This window comes from Lepisosteus platostomus, chromosome 1 (genome assembly GCF_059453375.1).
Source record: "Lepisosteus platostomus isolate fLepPlt1 chromosome 1, fLepPlt1.hap1, whole genome shotgun sequence".
Lineage (NCBI taxonomy): Eukaryota > Metazoa > Chordata > Actinopteri > Semionotiformes > Lepisosteidae > Lepisosteus > Lepisosteus platostomus.
In genome coordinates, this window is record NC_142611.1 from 77726670 (window position 1) to 77744720 (window position 18051).

General features: G+C 43.3%; 1 protein-coding gene across 4 annotated transcripts in view; it reads right to left on the bottom strand.

The window, feature by feature from the left end:
- Positions 1-2122: 2122 nt before the first annotated feature.
- Positions 2123-18051, bottom strand: part of fgfr3 (fibroblast growth factor receptor 3) — a 76712-nt gene continuing 60783 nt past the window's right edge. For 2 of the 4 annotated variants that reach the window (XM_088637995.1, XM_088637977.1), the window contains exons 9-18: positions 17202-17380; positions 15843-15988; positions 14523-14644; positions 13777-13887; positions 12906-13096; positions 11920-12042; positions 10697-10767; positions 8284-8421; positions 6954-7059; positions 2123-6210 (exon numbers count right to left, since the gene is read on the bottom strand). In XM_088637995.1, coding sequence (XP_088494121.1) covers positions 6046-6210; positions 6954-7059; positions 8284-8421; positions 10697-10767; positions 11920-12042; positions 12906-13096; positions 13777-13887; positions 14523-14644; positions 15843-15988; positions 17202-17380 — 1352 coding nt within the window. In that variant the 3' untranslated portion in view covers positions 2123-6045. Of the gene's footprint in view, positions 6211-6953; positions 7060-8283; positions 8422-10696; positions 10768-11919; positions 12043-12905; positions 13097-13776; positions 13888-14522; positions 14645-15842; positions 15992-17201; positions 17381-18051 lie in introns of all 4 variants that reach the window. The other 2 variants (XM_088637986.1, XM_088637968.1) reach the window with 1 other exon arrangement.

Genomic DNA, 18051 nt, shown 5'->3' on the forward strand with positions numbered 1-18051 from the left:
CAGCTAGGAAGTTCCACCAAGAGACAGGATATTCAAGTCAGGACACACTTCAGACAGGAACAGGGCCAGCTCTCTGAAATACAGGAGCCATTTTCAGGCACCCTCTCTCCACATTCCTGCTACTGGGAGGTAAATGCCCTGAATAGCAGTAATGAATGTTGGGCAAATCAGTCAGCCTGATCCACTGCAGGGACACAGGGGAGTCGGAGCGTATCCCAGCAAGCCAGGGGCACACCCCAGATAAACCCTGGACAGGACGCCTATCCTTCACAGGGCCCACACAGCCACAAACACGGACATCCTAGAAACCAGCCATTTAACCCACTGGTAGAGTGGCATATTGACACAACAGCTTTGTTTCATATTCAGGAAGCCCGAGTTCGATTCCTGCGCAGGGCATGAACTCTCCTTGAAAAGAAATAAACCAGTATGTCTCTGGACTGTGAGAGAAAACCAAATCTCACAAGAACATACAAACTCCACACAGATAGCAGCACAGGAATTGAATCCAGAACCCCAGCACTGCGAGGCAGCAATGCTAACCCCGGTTCCACTGTGCTGACCTCAGTCAACCAGTGAAAAGTATAATTCAAATATATATACTGTGTACTGATCAACCCAAGAGGAGTTATTACTTCAGCCTGAAGACGGCACCTTTCTTTCACTACACACTGGCGTCCTGCCCTCTGCTCCTTTACCACAATGTGAGAACAGCACTGCACCCGTATGCACAGCAAACTCATATTTATCTAATCCAGGAGTGAAATGATCCCAAGAGTGTCTGACAAGTTTATAAAAAAAAATTTAAAGGTTGGTAAAAAAAACAGGAGAAACCTCTGTTCACATGTGTATATACTGTAGGTTGGATATTATCTATGGCCTCTGTTGATTGTATTACAGTATTGTATTACTATTGCCGTTGCTAACAAACAGCGTTGAATCAGAAAAGAACTTCGGACACATCAGAGCTGCCTTCCATAACTGCTTGTAATTTGTTTTGTGTTTAGTAAGACAGGTCTTGATGAAGCCGCGACTGTCACTGGTACAAGCGGACGGAGGCCTTGATAAGGATTTCGGATCAATGAGCTACTTCAGTGGAGGCAGGGAAGCCGGGTGGAATGGGATTATCTCTACATTCTGGTGCTACAACGTGTGCCGAGATGTCAATACTGTATGTTTATACTGTGCTTTGCAAAAGCACTCCCACCCTTACACAGTTTTCACATTTTGTTGCCTCAGAGCTTGCAGTCATGACACTTTGAAGTGATTAACATTTGTTATGTACACAAACTGCTCCACACATTCAAAGCAAAAAAAAAAGAATGAAGTAAATACTTAACTAATATTAAAGAAAGATTAAATGAAACCATCATGATTGCGTAAGTGTTCAAACCCTTTGTTTTAACAACCTGAATTACTTTCGGTATGCACAATGACCTGATCAAGTCACAAAATTAATTCAGTGGCTCCTGTCGGTGTGCAACAACAGAGGTTTACACGTGACAACACGCTTAAAGCCGAAAATAGGAGGCAAAATATCCGTGTGGTAGAAGTTGATACCCCGGTTTCTTACAAGAAACGGCTGGATGAAATCCTTGAGTCAGTTACCTACTATCTGAGCTTGTGGAAGTTGAAAAAATGTGTAAGGCTCATTTAGTACTTTCATATAATGTGAAAATGTTTCTTTATTAGCCCTATATTAGCCTTTTTGCACACCCCAGCTTTTCTCCATGAGGCACAGACACAGACACAGACAGGGAGAGAAGCTTGGGGTCAGAGTCCAGGGTCAGCTATTATATGGTGCCCCTGGAGCAGTTGGGGTAAAGGGCCTTGCTCAGGGGCCCAATGGAGTAGGATTCCTCTGCCGGCCACGGGATTCGAACTGGCAACCTTCCAGTCACAGGTGCAGATCCTTAACCACAGAGCCACCGCTCCGCCCCATATAATGGAACACCATAAAAAGGATCTAAAATAATTTTGCAAAACACTGTATATCATGGTGTTGTAAGAGTCAGTACTTTGTGATCTTCAGAGCTGTCCTAGAGATTTTGAGGTTTTAAATATTTTCAAAAACAAAAGCAATATGCAATTGAATTTTAAAATAAAAACACTGGACATCACATCATGACTCGTTTAGTGTTTATTCAAGAACTTTCAACATCAGAAGTTTTTCAGGCACATAGACTGATATGAAAATATAGAGGTTTTTGCCAACCTGAAGTCATTCACTTCTGTGGAATGTGACCAAACATCGCATTTATAAAGACCCTTATGCAAATGTTTCATATGTGGCAAAATACAGGTATGAAAACTACAAAAGCACTGAATATGAAACATTATGTCTGCTGTTCTACAACAACTTTGTAAAAAAAAAGTAAAACAAAAAAATAAATTATATAGATATCTAGTTTAATTCTTTGAAAAATTTGCACAATATGTATTTCATTTTTTAAACATTGGAAATAGGTACATGGAATGCACATATTCAGATGGATTTTGTAAGAAAATACTGTAAAGATCTTTTTTTCTATAATTTTACAAAACAAATCACACAGCTATATAAAATCTACTCGATGTACAACAATCACTTAAGTGACTTCAAACTAAATTATTTTTTTTTCTATGTAGTAAGAGCTTCATGGCACTATTAAAATACTTTCAAAAACAAAAGAGTTAAATGGAAGAAAGTCTGACATCCCAGTATTGCTAATTATATAAACTTGAAGATGGGAAAAAAAGAACACAAATGTAAGTGCACACACACACACATACACACATACAAGGGTGAACAGATTCTCTCACTGCATTACTGTGACTGCTGGCCCTTCACAAGGAGGTTTGACTTTGGATACCTTCACAATAAAGCAAACATACCCGGAAGGGTGAAAGGCCTGTAGGACATTATCCTTGACTTCTATTTAATAAAAGCCAGCCCTGACTACTCTCTTTTATGAGGGACATTAAACACTCTCTTTGAAAGGAACATTCTTCTAATTATTGTTCTACAGTTTTCAATTAATAGGCAGGCAGGGTCATCACTTACATGTACTGCAGTGTTTAATATAGAAGTATAACATGAAATGAGGTACTTTTTCGACAATCTGAAGAGATTGAGCCCCACCACCCGCCCCCAGGCCTGAATGAGGCCTGCCACCCGAGCAGAGCTCTTCCTGCAGCAGGGAGGCGGCAGTGATTGTGTATCAGGGGAGGGATGAGAGGGTTCTGGCACTAACAATAGATCCCCCCCTCCTCCTCCTCCTCCTCCAGCCCCCACCACCACCACAACCTTCTCCAGAGACGGTTTCAAACAGACTAGAGAATTCTCAGAACAAGGCTGTAGTGCTCATTCTGAAGAAGGTGGCATCTGCTGCTTTGAAGAAATAAGAAAAGGAATAAAAAATACTCTCACCATAGGGAAAGCTTTTACTCAACTTTCAAAGAATATGTACATATACTAAGTGACATTAAAAATGCAACAAATGAGCATAGGAACCAATAGCATTTTTTGCATATTTAATGCCTCCCAGTATATATGTATGTGTATGGGAGACTGAAATAATACCAGAGGAGGGTCCTGTATTCCATTTCTTTCAATGCAAAGCTTCTAAGACAGGTCCTTCCCTTCCTCAGTTGGCAAACGTTACATTCAAATAGGATTACATTTAAATTAGCACAAGCCCCCCTCAGCCCATCCCCATCGACCCTCATTCCTATGGTATTGACTCCCAGGCACTTTGCAGAGTAAAAAATGGGCCAGTTAAATTGCGTCTGAAGGGGGGGCTAGTAAATTTGCAATAACTGCGCCAAGATTAAAACTGCAGTTATGTTTCTAGCAGCAACTGGATATTTTTTTTTCCGTAACATACAAGCCATATGGAAAATCTTCACTTTCCCTTTTGCTATGTATATTTACTTGGTGGTCTGTTCACTCTGAAGAGGCAGATTCCCAGTGTTTCAATAGAACTGAAATCTTTCTCAATAGAAAAGAATCTTTCTCAAGGGAGCATTTCAACACACGAAGAAGGCTCCACATTTGAAACCTTCTGTCTCTTTTCTTTTCCTTGCAGTGTGGAATAAACCTTTACCTGTTCTTTTAAACACATATATGTTTTTACAAAAAGCACCTGGTGTGGTTTCCCTGCCACCTACCAATATTTTGGACCATACAGTAGTAATATCTGAGATTAAAATAAGCATAGAGAGAGAGATAACAGTTGCACCCTACTGAACACACAGAAGAAGGAAGGTAAAAGCTGTCTTCCTCTTTTTTTATCTGCATTTCATAACTAGATATGGTGGTAATTCTGCAAAAACTAAAGATACTCATAAATTAGATGACAGCATAACTCAGAGTCAGTCTTTTGTTTGCATTGTGGAATGTTTACACCACAATGCATGCCTTCATTTCAAAGAGGAACACTATAGGGCAGTGGTTAAATCTCAAAACAAAGAATGTGCATTTCAAGATGTTTCCTGCTACGTTATTGGTAGAGTTTACTCAAAACGTCCACCCTGCCGTTTCTCGTAATACCTGATTAACTGCTGAAGAATTAAAAAGCAGGGTGGAGCTCGAGGAGACTTAATCACTGCTCTTACAGTGCCTGATTTAACACTTCAATGTTCACTGCAATCCAGGATAATACTATCATTTTTGCCTCCTTGTAAAAGAAATTGCTTATCCCTTTGAAGAAACACTGTTAAACGCATCTTTACAATTTTATACATTCTTTCAACTGTAAACAAAATAAAACTCGAATACAATGGGAGAAAAACAAGCTGACAACTGAGAAAATATCCTGTCTCTTTTCTGTTGTTAATAAGTTAAAAAAAATTAAAATCTGAAAAAAATAAGTTGTTTACAGTACCAAAATGTCTATCCTAATCATTTAAAACTATGAACAGATATGTTAAAAGTCTATAAATAACTTTACAAATATACATGTTAATTATTCAAATAAACTTTTTTTATAACGCTTCAAAAGATTAAATGTTTATATGACCACAACAGTATATCCTAGATTGCAATGTTTTTTATGATTAAAAAAAGAAGATTTTTTAATGAATATTTCTTCTAGGTACATTGCCGCTCTTAGCAATATGATACATATTTGTATTTATATATTTACAATATAAACCTTTCAGATATAAGTTAAAAAACAAAAAACAAAACAAAAGTCGCAATGCACTCCTGTTTTAAATCCTTCCAATTACTGAAGGCCAACACAGGGGTGACTTGCTGTGTTCCATACCTACAAAATCCCCCTTGTTTTCTCCCCACCGACGGCGTGATCGATAGCTCTGAGCGCGACAGCTCTGGTAGGCCTTAAGTTCCAGCCTTTATGAAAAGATTCTGAAAAGCGCAGTTTCTGACAAGAGTTTCTGCCTCCATCCTTGTGGCTCTCCCCACGACGACACACGTCACTTCACTTCATCACGCATGCTGGGCGTTTTTTGCATATACCACAACACACTCCTTCATGCCACTCGATATATTTAGAATAAACTTGGATACTGACCGAGAGAGACCCCAGTTTCATAGAGGGTTCAGGGGACCAGCATTTCTTGAGAAGCAGTTAATTGCACCAACTCAGATAAAAGCATCTTATGCCAAAGGCTTCTGTTTTGATGTAAGAACCCTCTTTCCTTTCTGTCCTTTGTCTTTCAGCTTTGTAGGCACGAAATGGTTTTTTCGGTTTTTTTGCTGGAACACTTGCTCTTGTGTAGTAGGCTCTTGTGGAGCCGCCGGAAGAACATCATTTTCTTTGAAACGAAAAAAAAAAGCGGGCTTCTATAGGAAATACATTAGTCCGGGTCTTGGTGAGAGGGAAAAAGGAAGAACAGCTCCTTCAAGTCAAACAGTGCCTTTTGACTTTGTATACAGCATTTCGGAAAACAGCAAGAACAGCAAATGAATTTAATGTAAGGCTGAAGGAGTTGGTGGGTTTTTTGTTTTTAAGTACAACCTAAATATTGAGTTTCCTTCCGGTCTCAGCCGCGGCTCCAGGCCCATATTCTAGCGCACCGTCTAGGAGGCAGCCTGACGGCTCATGTCCTGATGACACCATTACTCTGGTGTGGTTTGGGAAGACAGGGCTCATCTGGCAGGGGCTCGTGAGCAAATACAGAGTCGTCGCCCGAGGAGCAGGTACTGTTCGAGTCCTGGCAGGTGGGGGAGTACTGCTCGAAAGGCACAGAGAGGTCCAGGTACTCCTGCCAAAGCGAGAAAATAAAACCACACAAGACATTGATGGATGCGGCTCATTTAGTAACTCCCAGCCTGCCCGTTTGAACGAGGTGACATGAGTAAATTACAAAGGACCCCTGTGGGGGGATATTCAAGCCAAGGAGGCTTAAGTAATATCTTAAGGAAAAGCGTATTTTAAGGAAAATATCTTATGGGAATTGAGCACAAAGAAGAAGTCTTTGTGAGAGAACAGGCCGCTAAGTGGGAACATGTACACACTGTGTGCGTTTTAATTACCGTTCGGTCCACGCAAAAGGCCCTCCAAGCAGATTGTTCTAAATCATATAGAAAAAAGGCTCCCTGACAAAGCTTAGCAAACATTTAAAAACAAGGAACAGGCTGCCTAAGTCTGAACTGATCAACTGGAACAGGAGTCTCCAGTCCAGGGTCCTGAAAAGCCCTAGTCCAGCAGGTGTTGTAGGCCATCAATTTATAAATGCCTGAAACAACTGAACTGTGATCGATCAAACAGGCTGTACGCTCAATAAAGTAAAACTGAGATCGCTGGGATATATTGGAATATCCTTCAGCCCTCAAGCGCCATTGTCCCCGTCTTTACAACAGATGCTTCCGAACCCGTGTTCCTGATCTTTAAAGAACTGGGGTTTAGGGTGGCCTGCAATGACAGCTGGACGGGGGATCTCTGGGAGCAGGGTGCGAGCCGCAGAACGGGACGACTCTGTGTCCGACGAGAGCTGATTGCACTCACGTCAGTGGAGGTCATGGACAGCACTCGGTCATGGTCCTCCACGAGCTGCCGGAACGTGGGTCTCTGCGACGGAACGGCGTGCCAGCATTCCCTCATGATCATGTATCTGGAAGACAAAGCCGGGGGTCAGCCCAGAACGCTTTACCAGGCTGGTGACAGCCTTCAGCTTTCAACGGATTCGGTTTCGCAAATGTGTACATAAAAGAATTCTAAAATCTCCCCTCTCATAAACACACACACATATTAATTCCGGTTGAACAGGTTTCATCTTCTTGATCGAAACTAAATTCAGGAACCTGGGTTCTTCTTGAGCTTTTTAAGAAGAAAATATTTTTTTTTTGTCGCTCTGGAGAGGGTATCTGTTTTAATGAAGTGCCTTTGAAGCTTGACCAGTGAGAACTTCTACTACTACTCAGAAGGTTAATCTTAACCACACAACTAATCCTACTGCTTTTATCAGGGACCACAGGGACAACTGCGCCTCATGTGAGCTCACACCCTGAAAAACATGAGGCAACTCTAAGAAGCCTCATGAAGGTCAAAAGCTTTTACTTAGGAACAATTTCCAAAACGGTACTGAGATTGTTTATTAAGTCAATACCTCACCCTGTCCAGCAAGCATAAACTCCAAAAAAGAGATGCAGATACCCGAGTAAAATAGAGACTGACTTCTGTGAGTGTGCACTTGGATATAAACACTAAACCCTGCTTCTGACCCCCACTAAGGGCCCAGGCAGAGTCAGAGTCTGTAAACGGACACAATATGGTGGACGATAAATAATTAGCAATTACTAGGCCGCTGGATAAAATAAAGTGATTGCAGAACATAGTACAAAGATGTCTAAATACTAACAATACAAAGGAAACACGGGGGAGTATTAAACAAGTACTTATATAAATGTGTGTGGGCATGTGTGCAGCCTTTGTGAGACCTCATAAGCAGCCATGAGATGAGGACACAGAGGCTTGTCCTCATCACACGTTCGTCTCTGAAAGCTGACGTCTCCTGATGCCAGCTGCACTCTGTGAGCCCACTCAAAGAAACAGATGGGCAACCTCAACAGGGGTGCTACCTCGGGGCGACTGCTCAGGCTGGGGAGCAGCCCTGGGGACCCAAATCAGGTGGGTGGCGAGGGTCAGAAACAAGCTGCCAGGCCAAGCTGTTGAAGCTGGTGGCCTGGGATCGTCCAAGGATGATTCATGGGTCAGTTAGCTTGTAATTACCAAGTGGGCTTGATTGGTGGAAGGTGATGAAGGGGAGTAAGTGGTGCCGAGGCCCCAGCCCAGCGAGGTAGACACCCCACTAAGGGCATCAGTCCGTGGGACTTACAGCTCATGAGTGCAGTTTGCAGGCTTGTCCATGCGGTGGCCCTCCTTCAGCAGCTTGAACAGCTCCTCCACTGGGATCCCAGGGTAGGGAGACCCGCCCAGGGTGAAGATTTCCCACAGCAGCACTCCATACGACCAGCTGAGGGGGCAAGGAGAGGACACAGTCGAGCTCTGTTCTCCTGCTTCGCAGCCAGAGTCACCCCTGAGCGCGGACCACAGGCATCTGCTGTCGTGCCACCTCGTGTTGTAAAAGCATAGTAGGTCCAGCTCGGGGGTCATTTTTAACTCCTACATCAAGCCCTCCCCCACCGTGCCCGGCTGAGCCCTTTGCTGTCAAAGCGAGAGAACGGCACGGCAAAGTCAGAGCTCGAAATGAGCATTTAATCAGATAGGTGACAGGCCCATCTATTAGCCATGGGGCCATTGTTAGACGGGCCCCTCCTCCACCTCCCTCTGGAAGCACAGCTGAGCGGAGCTAATCGAATTATCCACGCACAGCTCCAGCAGAGCAGAAACCGGCAGCCACAGGCTGGTTGGAGCACTAATTGCTGTAAAGTGATCCCTGGTATTGCTTAATGCTTAATTGTGCAGGCCTGCACACTGTCCTGCCGAAGATCTGAGGTGCACAAGGGAGCATCGTCGGGGTTGCTTTGGTGGTTGTGACACTTCCAACCTTGGGTATGCCAAGAAGCTACTGATGTATCGGACTTCGAGCCACACATTTCATGTCAGCCAAATTGAAAACAGAAGTCTGAAATGAATTTAGTGTTTTATATAAGCATGATGTGAAATAAAGGTAATCTGAGTGCACATAAATATATATGGGAGAATAGAGCTACCTCTCTAGCCATCTTAATCTCTAATTTGGTCCTCTTCCCTAGCCTATCGAAAATGCTTTGCTTAAATAACCCTGTAAAGGATCCAATAGTTCTTTTCTGCTGCTTTCTAAAATAGCACACAGCATAAGCGCTGACTTGCTCAATGTTTTGTTTGGATACGGACAACCTAGTTTCAGGACCCTATGCAGACAGCACAATCCGGAGGGGACTGAGGAAAACACAGGGGGAAATCATGCAAAGGGCTGGAAGGAAAACATTTGGCATGTTCTAGGTGCGCTGGTGTTCAGGGGGGTGTGTCCAAGGCAAACAGTCCAAAAGGTGGCCCATCCAGGACAAAGACGAACAGAATTAAAAGCTGTAATGGGATCCGGCAGTGGGTCGTGGGAATAAAAGGGGGTAACAGGACCAGACGCCCCAGTCCCGGACCCAGACGGTCAGGACGCCGTTGTGAAGCCTGTGCCGTCGAGTCGCTCCTGGACTCGCGGGTAGGCAGGCTTCTGGGCGTCCATTTTCCAAAGCTGAGGCCAGATTGGCAGGAACGCCTGGCTTTTATAGGACGGGGGGGCAAGACTGGAGGCAGGTGCTGGAGATGACTACAAAACTAGAAAGGTCTGGAGCTTCCTTAAGAGGAGGGGTTTACGAGTGTTGACACCTAGCTGAGCAGTGACAAAAAGTGACCAGTGACAGTCGGCTTTTACCTGCTCCATTACTTTTCTTGCTCAAGTTGTAAAAGCAGACTGGAAGGTTAAAGAATCAAATCTATTGGAACAAATTCTAGACAGGGCAATTAAGAGCAAACTAGTGAATAAATCCATCCATTATCAGAAAAAAAAAACACTTATTCCCAGAATTGTGCCCCATAGGAAGAGACAGCAGACCATCACTGGGTGTACAAACAAGGACAGTTTACACACACCAATTAAAACTAGCCAGGAAGATTTCTGAAAGCAGGAGGAAGCCTGTATTCAAATACAGGGAGAGCATGAAAACATCGCAGTTTCACAACTCCATACTAGAATCACGTATCTGATTCCCAACTGCCCAATCCCACCCCCTATATAAAATTGAATACGTCTTTCTATACATGCATTTGATGTTATTGAACACTGCAACCGTCCTTGATGCATGACTGTGATTACAAGACTGCTGTGAAAGATACCCTTATTTCTGAAACTCAGAAGGAGGACAAAGGAAAGAAAATAAAAAAACTTTAAAAAACGGTACTGGAAAGCCCCAGTTACATCTAGTTAAAAGACGGGGGACTGTCTTAATAAAAGCAAAGCTATTAAAATATATTGTGTAATTTAAAATAATAATAAAACAATTTCTCGAGACAGATTAAGAAGGCTACAACTGGCTCACTGGAACATAAGCAGTGCCAGCTGTGAATAAACTGGAAGTCATCCCCCCATGCTTACAAAACACATACGCACACTATATTAACTCGGCACAAAGAAACGTGCCCTAAGAATAATGCTTTCCTTTTACTGAAATGAATGTTTTATGCGTTCCTCCGCGCGCATGAAAAAACAGGGGTAAAGTAAGCAGCGCTGGGCGGAAGTGATCAAAACTCACACGTCGCTCTGGTGCGTGTAGACCCGGTCAAACAATGCCTCCGGAGCCATCCATTTCACGGGCAGCCGGCCCTGTGACGAGGAGAGAACAAAACAAGTGATCTATCGGCTCATCCAGTCCGCCTCTGCGGCTCCAGCCGAATCCCTCCTTTCTCATCCTCTTTCCGCACCGCACCCCGACGATCACATCTGTCCCTCCGGCAGCTGCGCCGGGCCGCCGCCTCGCTCACGTCCACGGAAGCGCGATACCGCTCCCGGGACTCCCGGCCGGGCAGGAGCGCTTGTCCGCAAATAGCCCGGAACAAAAACCGTCTTTAGGAGACGTGCTGCGCTCCGGCCAGATTTCTGACTCGCGCTGACTCGCACATCCAAGTGAGAAAAAGCGGCTGTTTGTGTACAAGGACGCAAACATTCATGTCCAAAAAGCTTTTTCAAAACGCATCCTACCCTTTGTAAATCTATCGAGGTGAATTTGACACCGTATCTTCTCTCTTACTCTGATTTACGTTTTGCAGTGGCCGGGGAGTAGCGTTATCCCTTAACAGATGTTTTCAATCATAATCTTATGTATTTTATGTAACACCTTTTCGCAGAGCCGCCGCTTTGTAATAAAAACAGACCAGATGAAACACAGTAAAACAAAGTCAGCTCACAAAGCAACGTGAGGTCTAATAAAAATAAATCAAGGACCGTTTAAAAACGTTTTAAACACTTTTGGAAACACACAGAACTGCAGAAGGCCCTGACACCTATAACACAGCACTTTTTTAGAAAATGTTTATTATTGCAGTCTGAGAGTATTTGGGTGTAGTGTAGAAAGCAAAAGCATGTTGATTTCATCAAACACCATAGCAAATGTAAGGCCGAATCTAGGTTTCAAAACACTATAAAACCATAATTTCACCAAGACTACCATTCATAGAGTTATAAGTTATAAGTAACTCCTGTTTCAGATAATATTGATCGTATCCAGCACTGTCATTAATTTTGCTTCCACTGTAGAATGTGAAAAGCATGAGAGAACAGTTGGGAAAGTAACAAGTGATGGAGAAAGACAGTGATGCCTAATTAATAACTGGTTAATGTGGAAATTATCACCAATAAATATTCGGGACGTAGATGTTAACGAGTGTCTTGTTTCTTTTACCCACAATGCACAGATTTCATGTTGTGTCATTTTTTGTCAGACTGTATTAGCTACCCACTTTTTTCCCTGGTACTCACATTTGTTGTTTTTTTGTAGTAGTCAATGTTGTGTACATCCCTGGCCAGGCCAAAATCTGCTATTTTCATCACGTTGTCCTCGGTTACCAACACATTTCTGGCAGCCAGGTCACGATGAATACACTGGAAGGGGAAAAATGAAAAAATGAAAACAGTTTTAGAAATCTGAACTGAATTCAAATTATATTTTACAAGTACAAATTTGAATTAGTGTATATTAGATAGATACTTTATTAATCCCACGAGGGAAATTGCAGATATATATGTCAGTTGCTTTAAGATTGATATATTATGACATTGTTTACAGACTTTCTCACTGAAAATGTGGAGTAAGAAATGGATACCCTGACCTTACCCTGTAATCAATAAAAATAAAGCCCCTTAATGCTCTACGAAGACCTTTATTAACTAACCTCTTGAAAACGGAATGTGCATTTATCTAAGCAGCCGTGTAATTATACTGATGAAATCTGTGCAAGATGTCACAATGGTTTATGATGTGGTTCAGTTCTACCAGGCATAGCAAGTGTGTTTTGCCTTCTAATGGACAGGCACAGGGTTACGTTTAGAAATCCTTTCAAATGTCCATCTTGCCTTCTGCATTCCCTGCCACATATCTAAGTGAAAGCATCTCTAAACATCACCGAAGGGGGCAGTGGGGTGGCTCTGTGGCTTTGGATCTGTGCCTGTGGCTGGAAGGTTGCCGGTTTGTATCCCGTGGCCGGCAGACGAATCCTACTCCGTTGGGCCCCTGAGCAAGGCCTTTAACCCTAGCTGCTCCAGAGGCGCCGTATAAATGGCTGACCCTGCGCTCTGACCCCAAGCTTCTATCCCTGTCTGTGTGTCTCATGGAGAGCAAGTTGGGGTATGCAAAAAGACAAATTCCTAATACAAGAAATAAGTATAGGGCCAGTATCATCTGGACTAGGGGGTTACTCAGCTCTGTGTCAGTGCCATCGAGTGAGGACAGCTCGGGGCTTGATCACCTTTTGGGATGCAAGGTACTCCATGCCTCGTGCCACCTGGTAGGCGCAGGACACCAGGTCTTTGAATGTCAGCTGCTCGTCGGGTATCTTGCAAGTGTCGAAGGAGTAGTCCATCCCGGGGGGGCGCCGGGCCCTCAGGTACTCCCTCAAGTTACCTTTGGATGCGTATTCCACCAGCACGTACAGGGGCCCTGGGAACAGCAGAGCGGGAGGTCAGCCAGCAAAGAACATCAGCCAGCAAAGAACATCAGCCAGTGAAGAACATCAGCCAGTGAAGAACATCAGACAGCGAAGAACATCAGTCAACAAAGAACATCAGACAGCAAAGAACATCAGCCAGTGAAGAACATCAGACAGCGAAGAACATCAGCCAACAAAGAACATCAGACAGCAAAGAACATCAGCCAGTGAAGAACATCAGACAGCGAAGAACATCAGCCAACAAAGAACATCAGACAGCAAAGAACATCAGCCAGCGAAGAACATCAGCCAGAGAAGACGTGGGAAACGTGTTCCGGCCTCTTCAGAATGCAGACATGCCGTCAATTGCAAAATGTTTGCCTTTGGTAGTCCTAAAACATTTTATTCCGCACGAGTGGCCAACTTGATATTAGTTATTCGGAAAATTGTGTTCCCACGGACCTGTGTCTATTTGCATATACCACCCCAGCAAATTAGTTCAATTATGGAATTTCATTCTGCTTAGGGATTAATGCTCCAAAATGGTCCTGGGAAATAAGATGTTTAGCACCAGTCAGAATTACTCCGTTAAGCACAGTCGGAGTGTTCACTTCAGTTTCATTCTTAGATCTGTGTGAAAAGAACAAGCATGAAGCATCTTGGTGAATAGGTGGCAAGACCTTAAACTTACCATCTTGTGTGCAAGCTCCCAGGAGGTTGATGATGTTCTTGTGTTTTCCGATCATCTTCATCATTTCCATCTCAGACACCAGATCAGAAAGATCTTTGTCACTGGCATCATCTGGAAAGACAGAAGGCAAACAAGAAGAGTATTATGATAAGGGCTGCGCTTGTCCTACACAGCATCACAGAAACATCCGAGTTTATGTTCCAATCCAGTTGAAACAGATGAGAGACAGAAAATCCGTGTCCTAGAATCTTCTTCCTTTAGTATAAAACACACTAAATACGTTCAGCATATCTGTGGCAAAGTAAAGACAGTGAATCGTTAAGTGTGATAGGGTATATTCCTTATTTTATATTGCAATACTCATGCTATATCATGCGAATCAGAAATTCAAATTTCAAACAATAAAGAATGTTTTATGGTGTCATGTTAGACCCCTTACAATGTATTTATAAAGCCTAAGAAATTAAACATTCATTTTTAACTCATCCTGAGCCCCCTCCTTACTGTCTGTGTGTTTACATTGAAGGTACTTTATACAGTATCTGTATGTGTACAATACCTACCGTACAGCGCGTGCACTCTCGATGGTAGGCTAGGCAAAGCTAACAGGAACTGAAGAATAACCCTGCTAAAGACGAACTTGCTAGTTTGAGGTCATTAAAAAGCCTTTGTCCCTTTTTAGCAAAGTGTTAGGTTATAATTCAACCTAGATTGTTTCTGTTTATTTATTTATTTCTTATACTGACCTTTCAGCATCTTGACAGCTACAGTGAGGGGCTTGTTCGGCTTTTCCTTGTCTATCCCAATAGCCTCGGCCATGACCACCTGGCCGAAGCAACCTTCTCCCAGCGGCTTTCCCAGTGTCAACCTGAAACAGAACGGTTCGACTGTGACCTCTGAAGGAATGGAAATGTACCTCTGCATTAGCAAATTAGATTGATTAGATTGATTTTATAAAATCACACATGTAGTAGCAGATACGTGTACATATGGCAGTAGACTACTCTCCTCCCTGCTCTTCTCTTTCCCTTTCTCCTTTACTCCGACAGACAAAAGGCCTTCTCTAGACGTCCATAGGAAACCTTTCACACTGAGCAACAGTCTGGTTATTTGTCTCCTTAAAAGGAACGTTATCCTTTACCCAAGCTTTCACCTCTATGGCGGAGAAAGCAGGCACAGAGATCAAGGGCTGCAGTATGGATGTATGTGAGGAGGAATAATGCTGTACTGTGCACTGCTCTCCAAAAAAACAGTCAAGGCATTATATTCCATTTTAACCTTTCTCCATGGCTGTTTAGAGGACTCGACTGAAATGACATCTCAATACTGCAGCTGTGAAGTACGAAGGTGACTGGGGATCAATCGATCAATGCATCTCCATCTGTTGTACTACTATGAGTTAGATCCTCCTTCTAAGAAATAAACCCAATCAATGTCACCAATAGATGCCGGTGGGATTTTCACTGAAAGACATTTTCTTTTTACTAAGGCAGTCATTTTTGCAATGGAGGGCAAGCCTACACTTTCCTAGCTTGTAGAAAACTAGTGGATAGAGCCGTGGTCACCCCTCACAGCCGAAGGTACGTGCACTGTGAAGAAGAATTCGCCAACGGATAAACATTTCACCCTCCAATACGGGTCATGAGCTGGATTTCGACTGCGGTGAGAAAGGTAGTTCTACTCTGCGGTGATATGGTGTTGCAGTCGGAAACCTACTCAGTACGAGATGAACCGCAGTGTTGCTATCGGTCAGGGGAGCCTAACAAGGGCCACTGACCAGCAGGTTTTATAAGCCTTTTTCAATCTCCACCTTCTCCAGAACAGGGCTAGCCTTCAAGCTGTCCGATTAAGCAAACAATGATACAATTAGGGAAGTATGACCTCAGGTGGAAAGGAAACCAGGAATCTTAATCTGGGTAATTATGACTAAAACTCTGAGTTAGAATCCCCCTTAAAAAGGGCTTAGCTGGGCCAGTCTGAGCCAGTGAACCATGCTCTTGGGACTTCAGCGCACATAACCCAGCTCTCCCCCGTTTTCCTGTCTGTTCCCCTGGAGTCCCCCTCACCTCGACCGGGGAAACTCCCACTTGGGGTCCGCGGGCAGCTCCAGCTCTGAGACGTTGGCCAGCACCGGCCCGTCGCTGGAGGACAAGCGGGCGATTCTGACCAGCGGGGTGTTCGAATTCATGGACGAGTTGGACTCCAAGGACACCTGCTTGAAATGCAAAAAACAGAACCTGTTATAGACTCTGCAAAAGGTGACACCACCTGTTCCATCAAACGAGCCACAGAGAATCCAGTTACCTCCAAACTGGCCTGCTAGTAAAACGATACAAACCGATTTGTTTGCATAATGCCCTTTTCATTTACTCTGGTTGTAGTTTTTCTAGCATTACAAGTCTAATGTTGATACGAAACAGACTGCTCTGCGTGTTTCCTGTAATTCTGTAAGGCTGGTTATGAGGCACATTACAGAATTACTAGGTAATCATGAGTTATATACAGTATATCTATGCAGCAAACGCAAAAGGCGTAATAAAGTCTGCGCACACAGACAGGATGTGGAGAAAAAACTTGTAAGTGGTAGTTTTGGAGAGGCTTTCTAAGTGACCAGGAAATTGACTCAAACAGTTCTTGCTTTCAGTGCCCAGGGGTTCATTTGCTCCTTCTGTGTGACCTACACTTTGTCTCGAGGGTGGAAAGGCTACAAATTTGCTTCACTGTTTCATTCCCCTTGGGATTCCCAAATGAAAAGCAGCCACTTACCATACCACCTCTTACTTTACCACCGTCCAGCTGAGACACACCTGCTACCCACCTCCATTCATATTCTCCCTACCCCTAGCTGACCCTACTGAGATCCAGCACAGATCAGACCCATGGCTGTTCCCACATGCCAGAAATAAAGAGATCCTTATTCATGGAGCAATTTGCACACATCCATTCCTGTGCTGTGAGTACAAATCATTCAACTTCTTTATGCCAGAGGGAATTCAGACCAGTACCAACTAAATTGGCCGAAGGGCCTGCGGGCGACCTGAAGGAGATTTTTACCAGAAACAACAAAACACTGTCTCAAACTAGCATTTCCGCCCCTGAATATTAAACTATTGTAACGGCCTTGGGAGGAATGTTTCAGTCAGCAAAATCCAGGAGAAGAAATAAAAGAATTCTCAACAAGACTTGACAAAGCTGGATAGTTTTTGAAATATTCCACTACCGTTCTTTTTTTTTGCGTGTTGCCTTAAGGAGAGTGACAGAGGGGCATGGCAGATAGTTTTACTGGCAGCTAGCGAAACAAAGAGCCTGTTGGAGCGAAAGAGAATTTACTCAGAAAGACAGACAAAACTGACAGAGGGCCTGGGGACGAGACAGAGAGAAAGAAAAGGGAGGCTTGCAGGAATCTTGTATCTACTTTCTGTTACCTGTCTCTTGAGGGGGAATTTAGAGAGCTTTTGAACAGGAGGAGCGGTGAGCGTCTTCTTCGTGGTCATCCTCATGCGGCACAAGATGATGATAACCACGGTAAGGATGAAGAGTACGCAGCCAGTGACGTAGATGAGGATATCAGCATAGTCATCGTCCTTCTCTATCTCTTCTATAGCTGTGAGGGTTAGAGGTCAAAGGTGAACAGGGGATGAGTTGACGTGCTTTTAGACCTCCTGAACTAGAGACTGAAAGCAAACTAGGAGTACCTTCAAAAGACACCTCAAATACTCTGCCTACTTGTACAACAACTTAAGTCAAATGTGGCTTTGCCTTTTCAATGTAATAGAATCTTTTCTTTTTCTATAACATGCAGGTTTTTGTTTCCAAGCACAGTCATATCATTCGTTTAACATCCCCATCAAGCAATCTCTACTAATCAGTGTTGCACCAGCCTTGTTTTTTGTTCAGTAGCATAAGCTTCTTGGTGAGAGCTGAGAGCTGTATGATTTATGGATTGAAAGGTATAATATCATTTGCTGGATTTTGAAATAAAACAAAATAGATTATACCTGGCTGCATGACTAACGAAAATGAGTTTACTTATACCTCGGATGGGCTTTTGAAAGTGAAGCAAAAGAAAAAGACACCGACACTAAAGGGGCCCTTGCAAACAAAGAAGGGCATCAAAATCAGAAGTGTTTAATCCTTTGCAAATGACTGGCTGCTGACTAACACTGTTTTTGAGCAAAACATACTTTTTGATAAGTCGGACTATTTTCATAGCAGTAATAACTGGTATGAAACAGAAATGCTTTTGTACACATACATTTTAATGTATAACAGTGA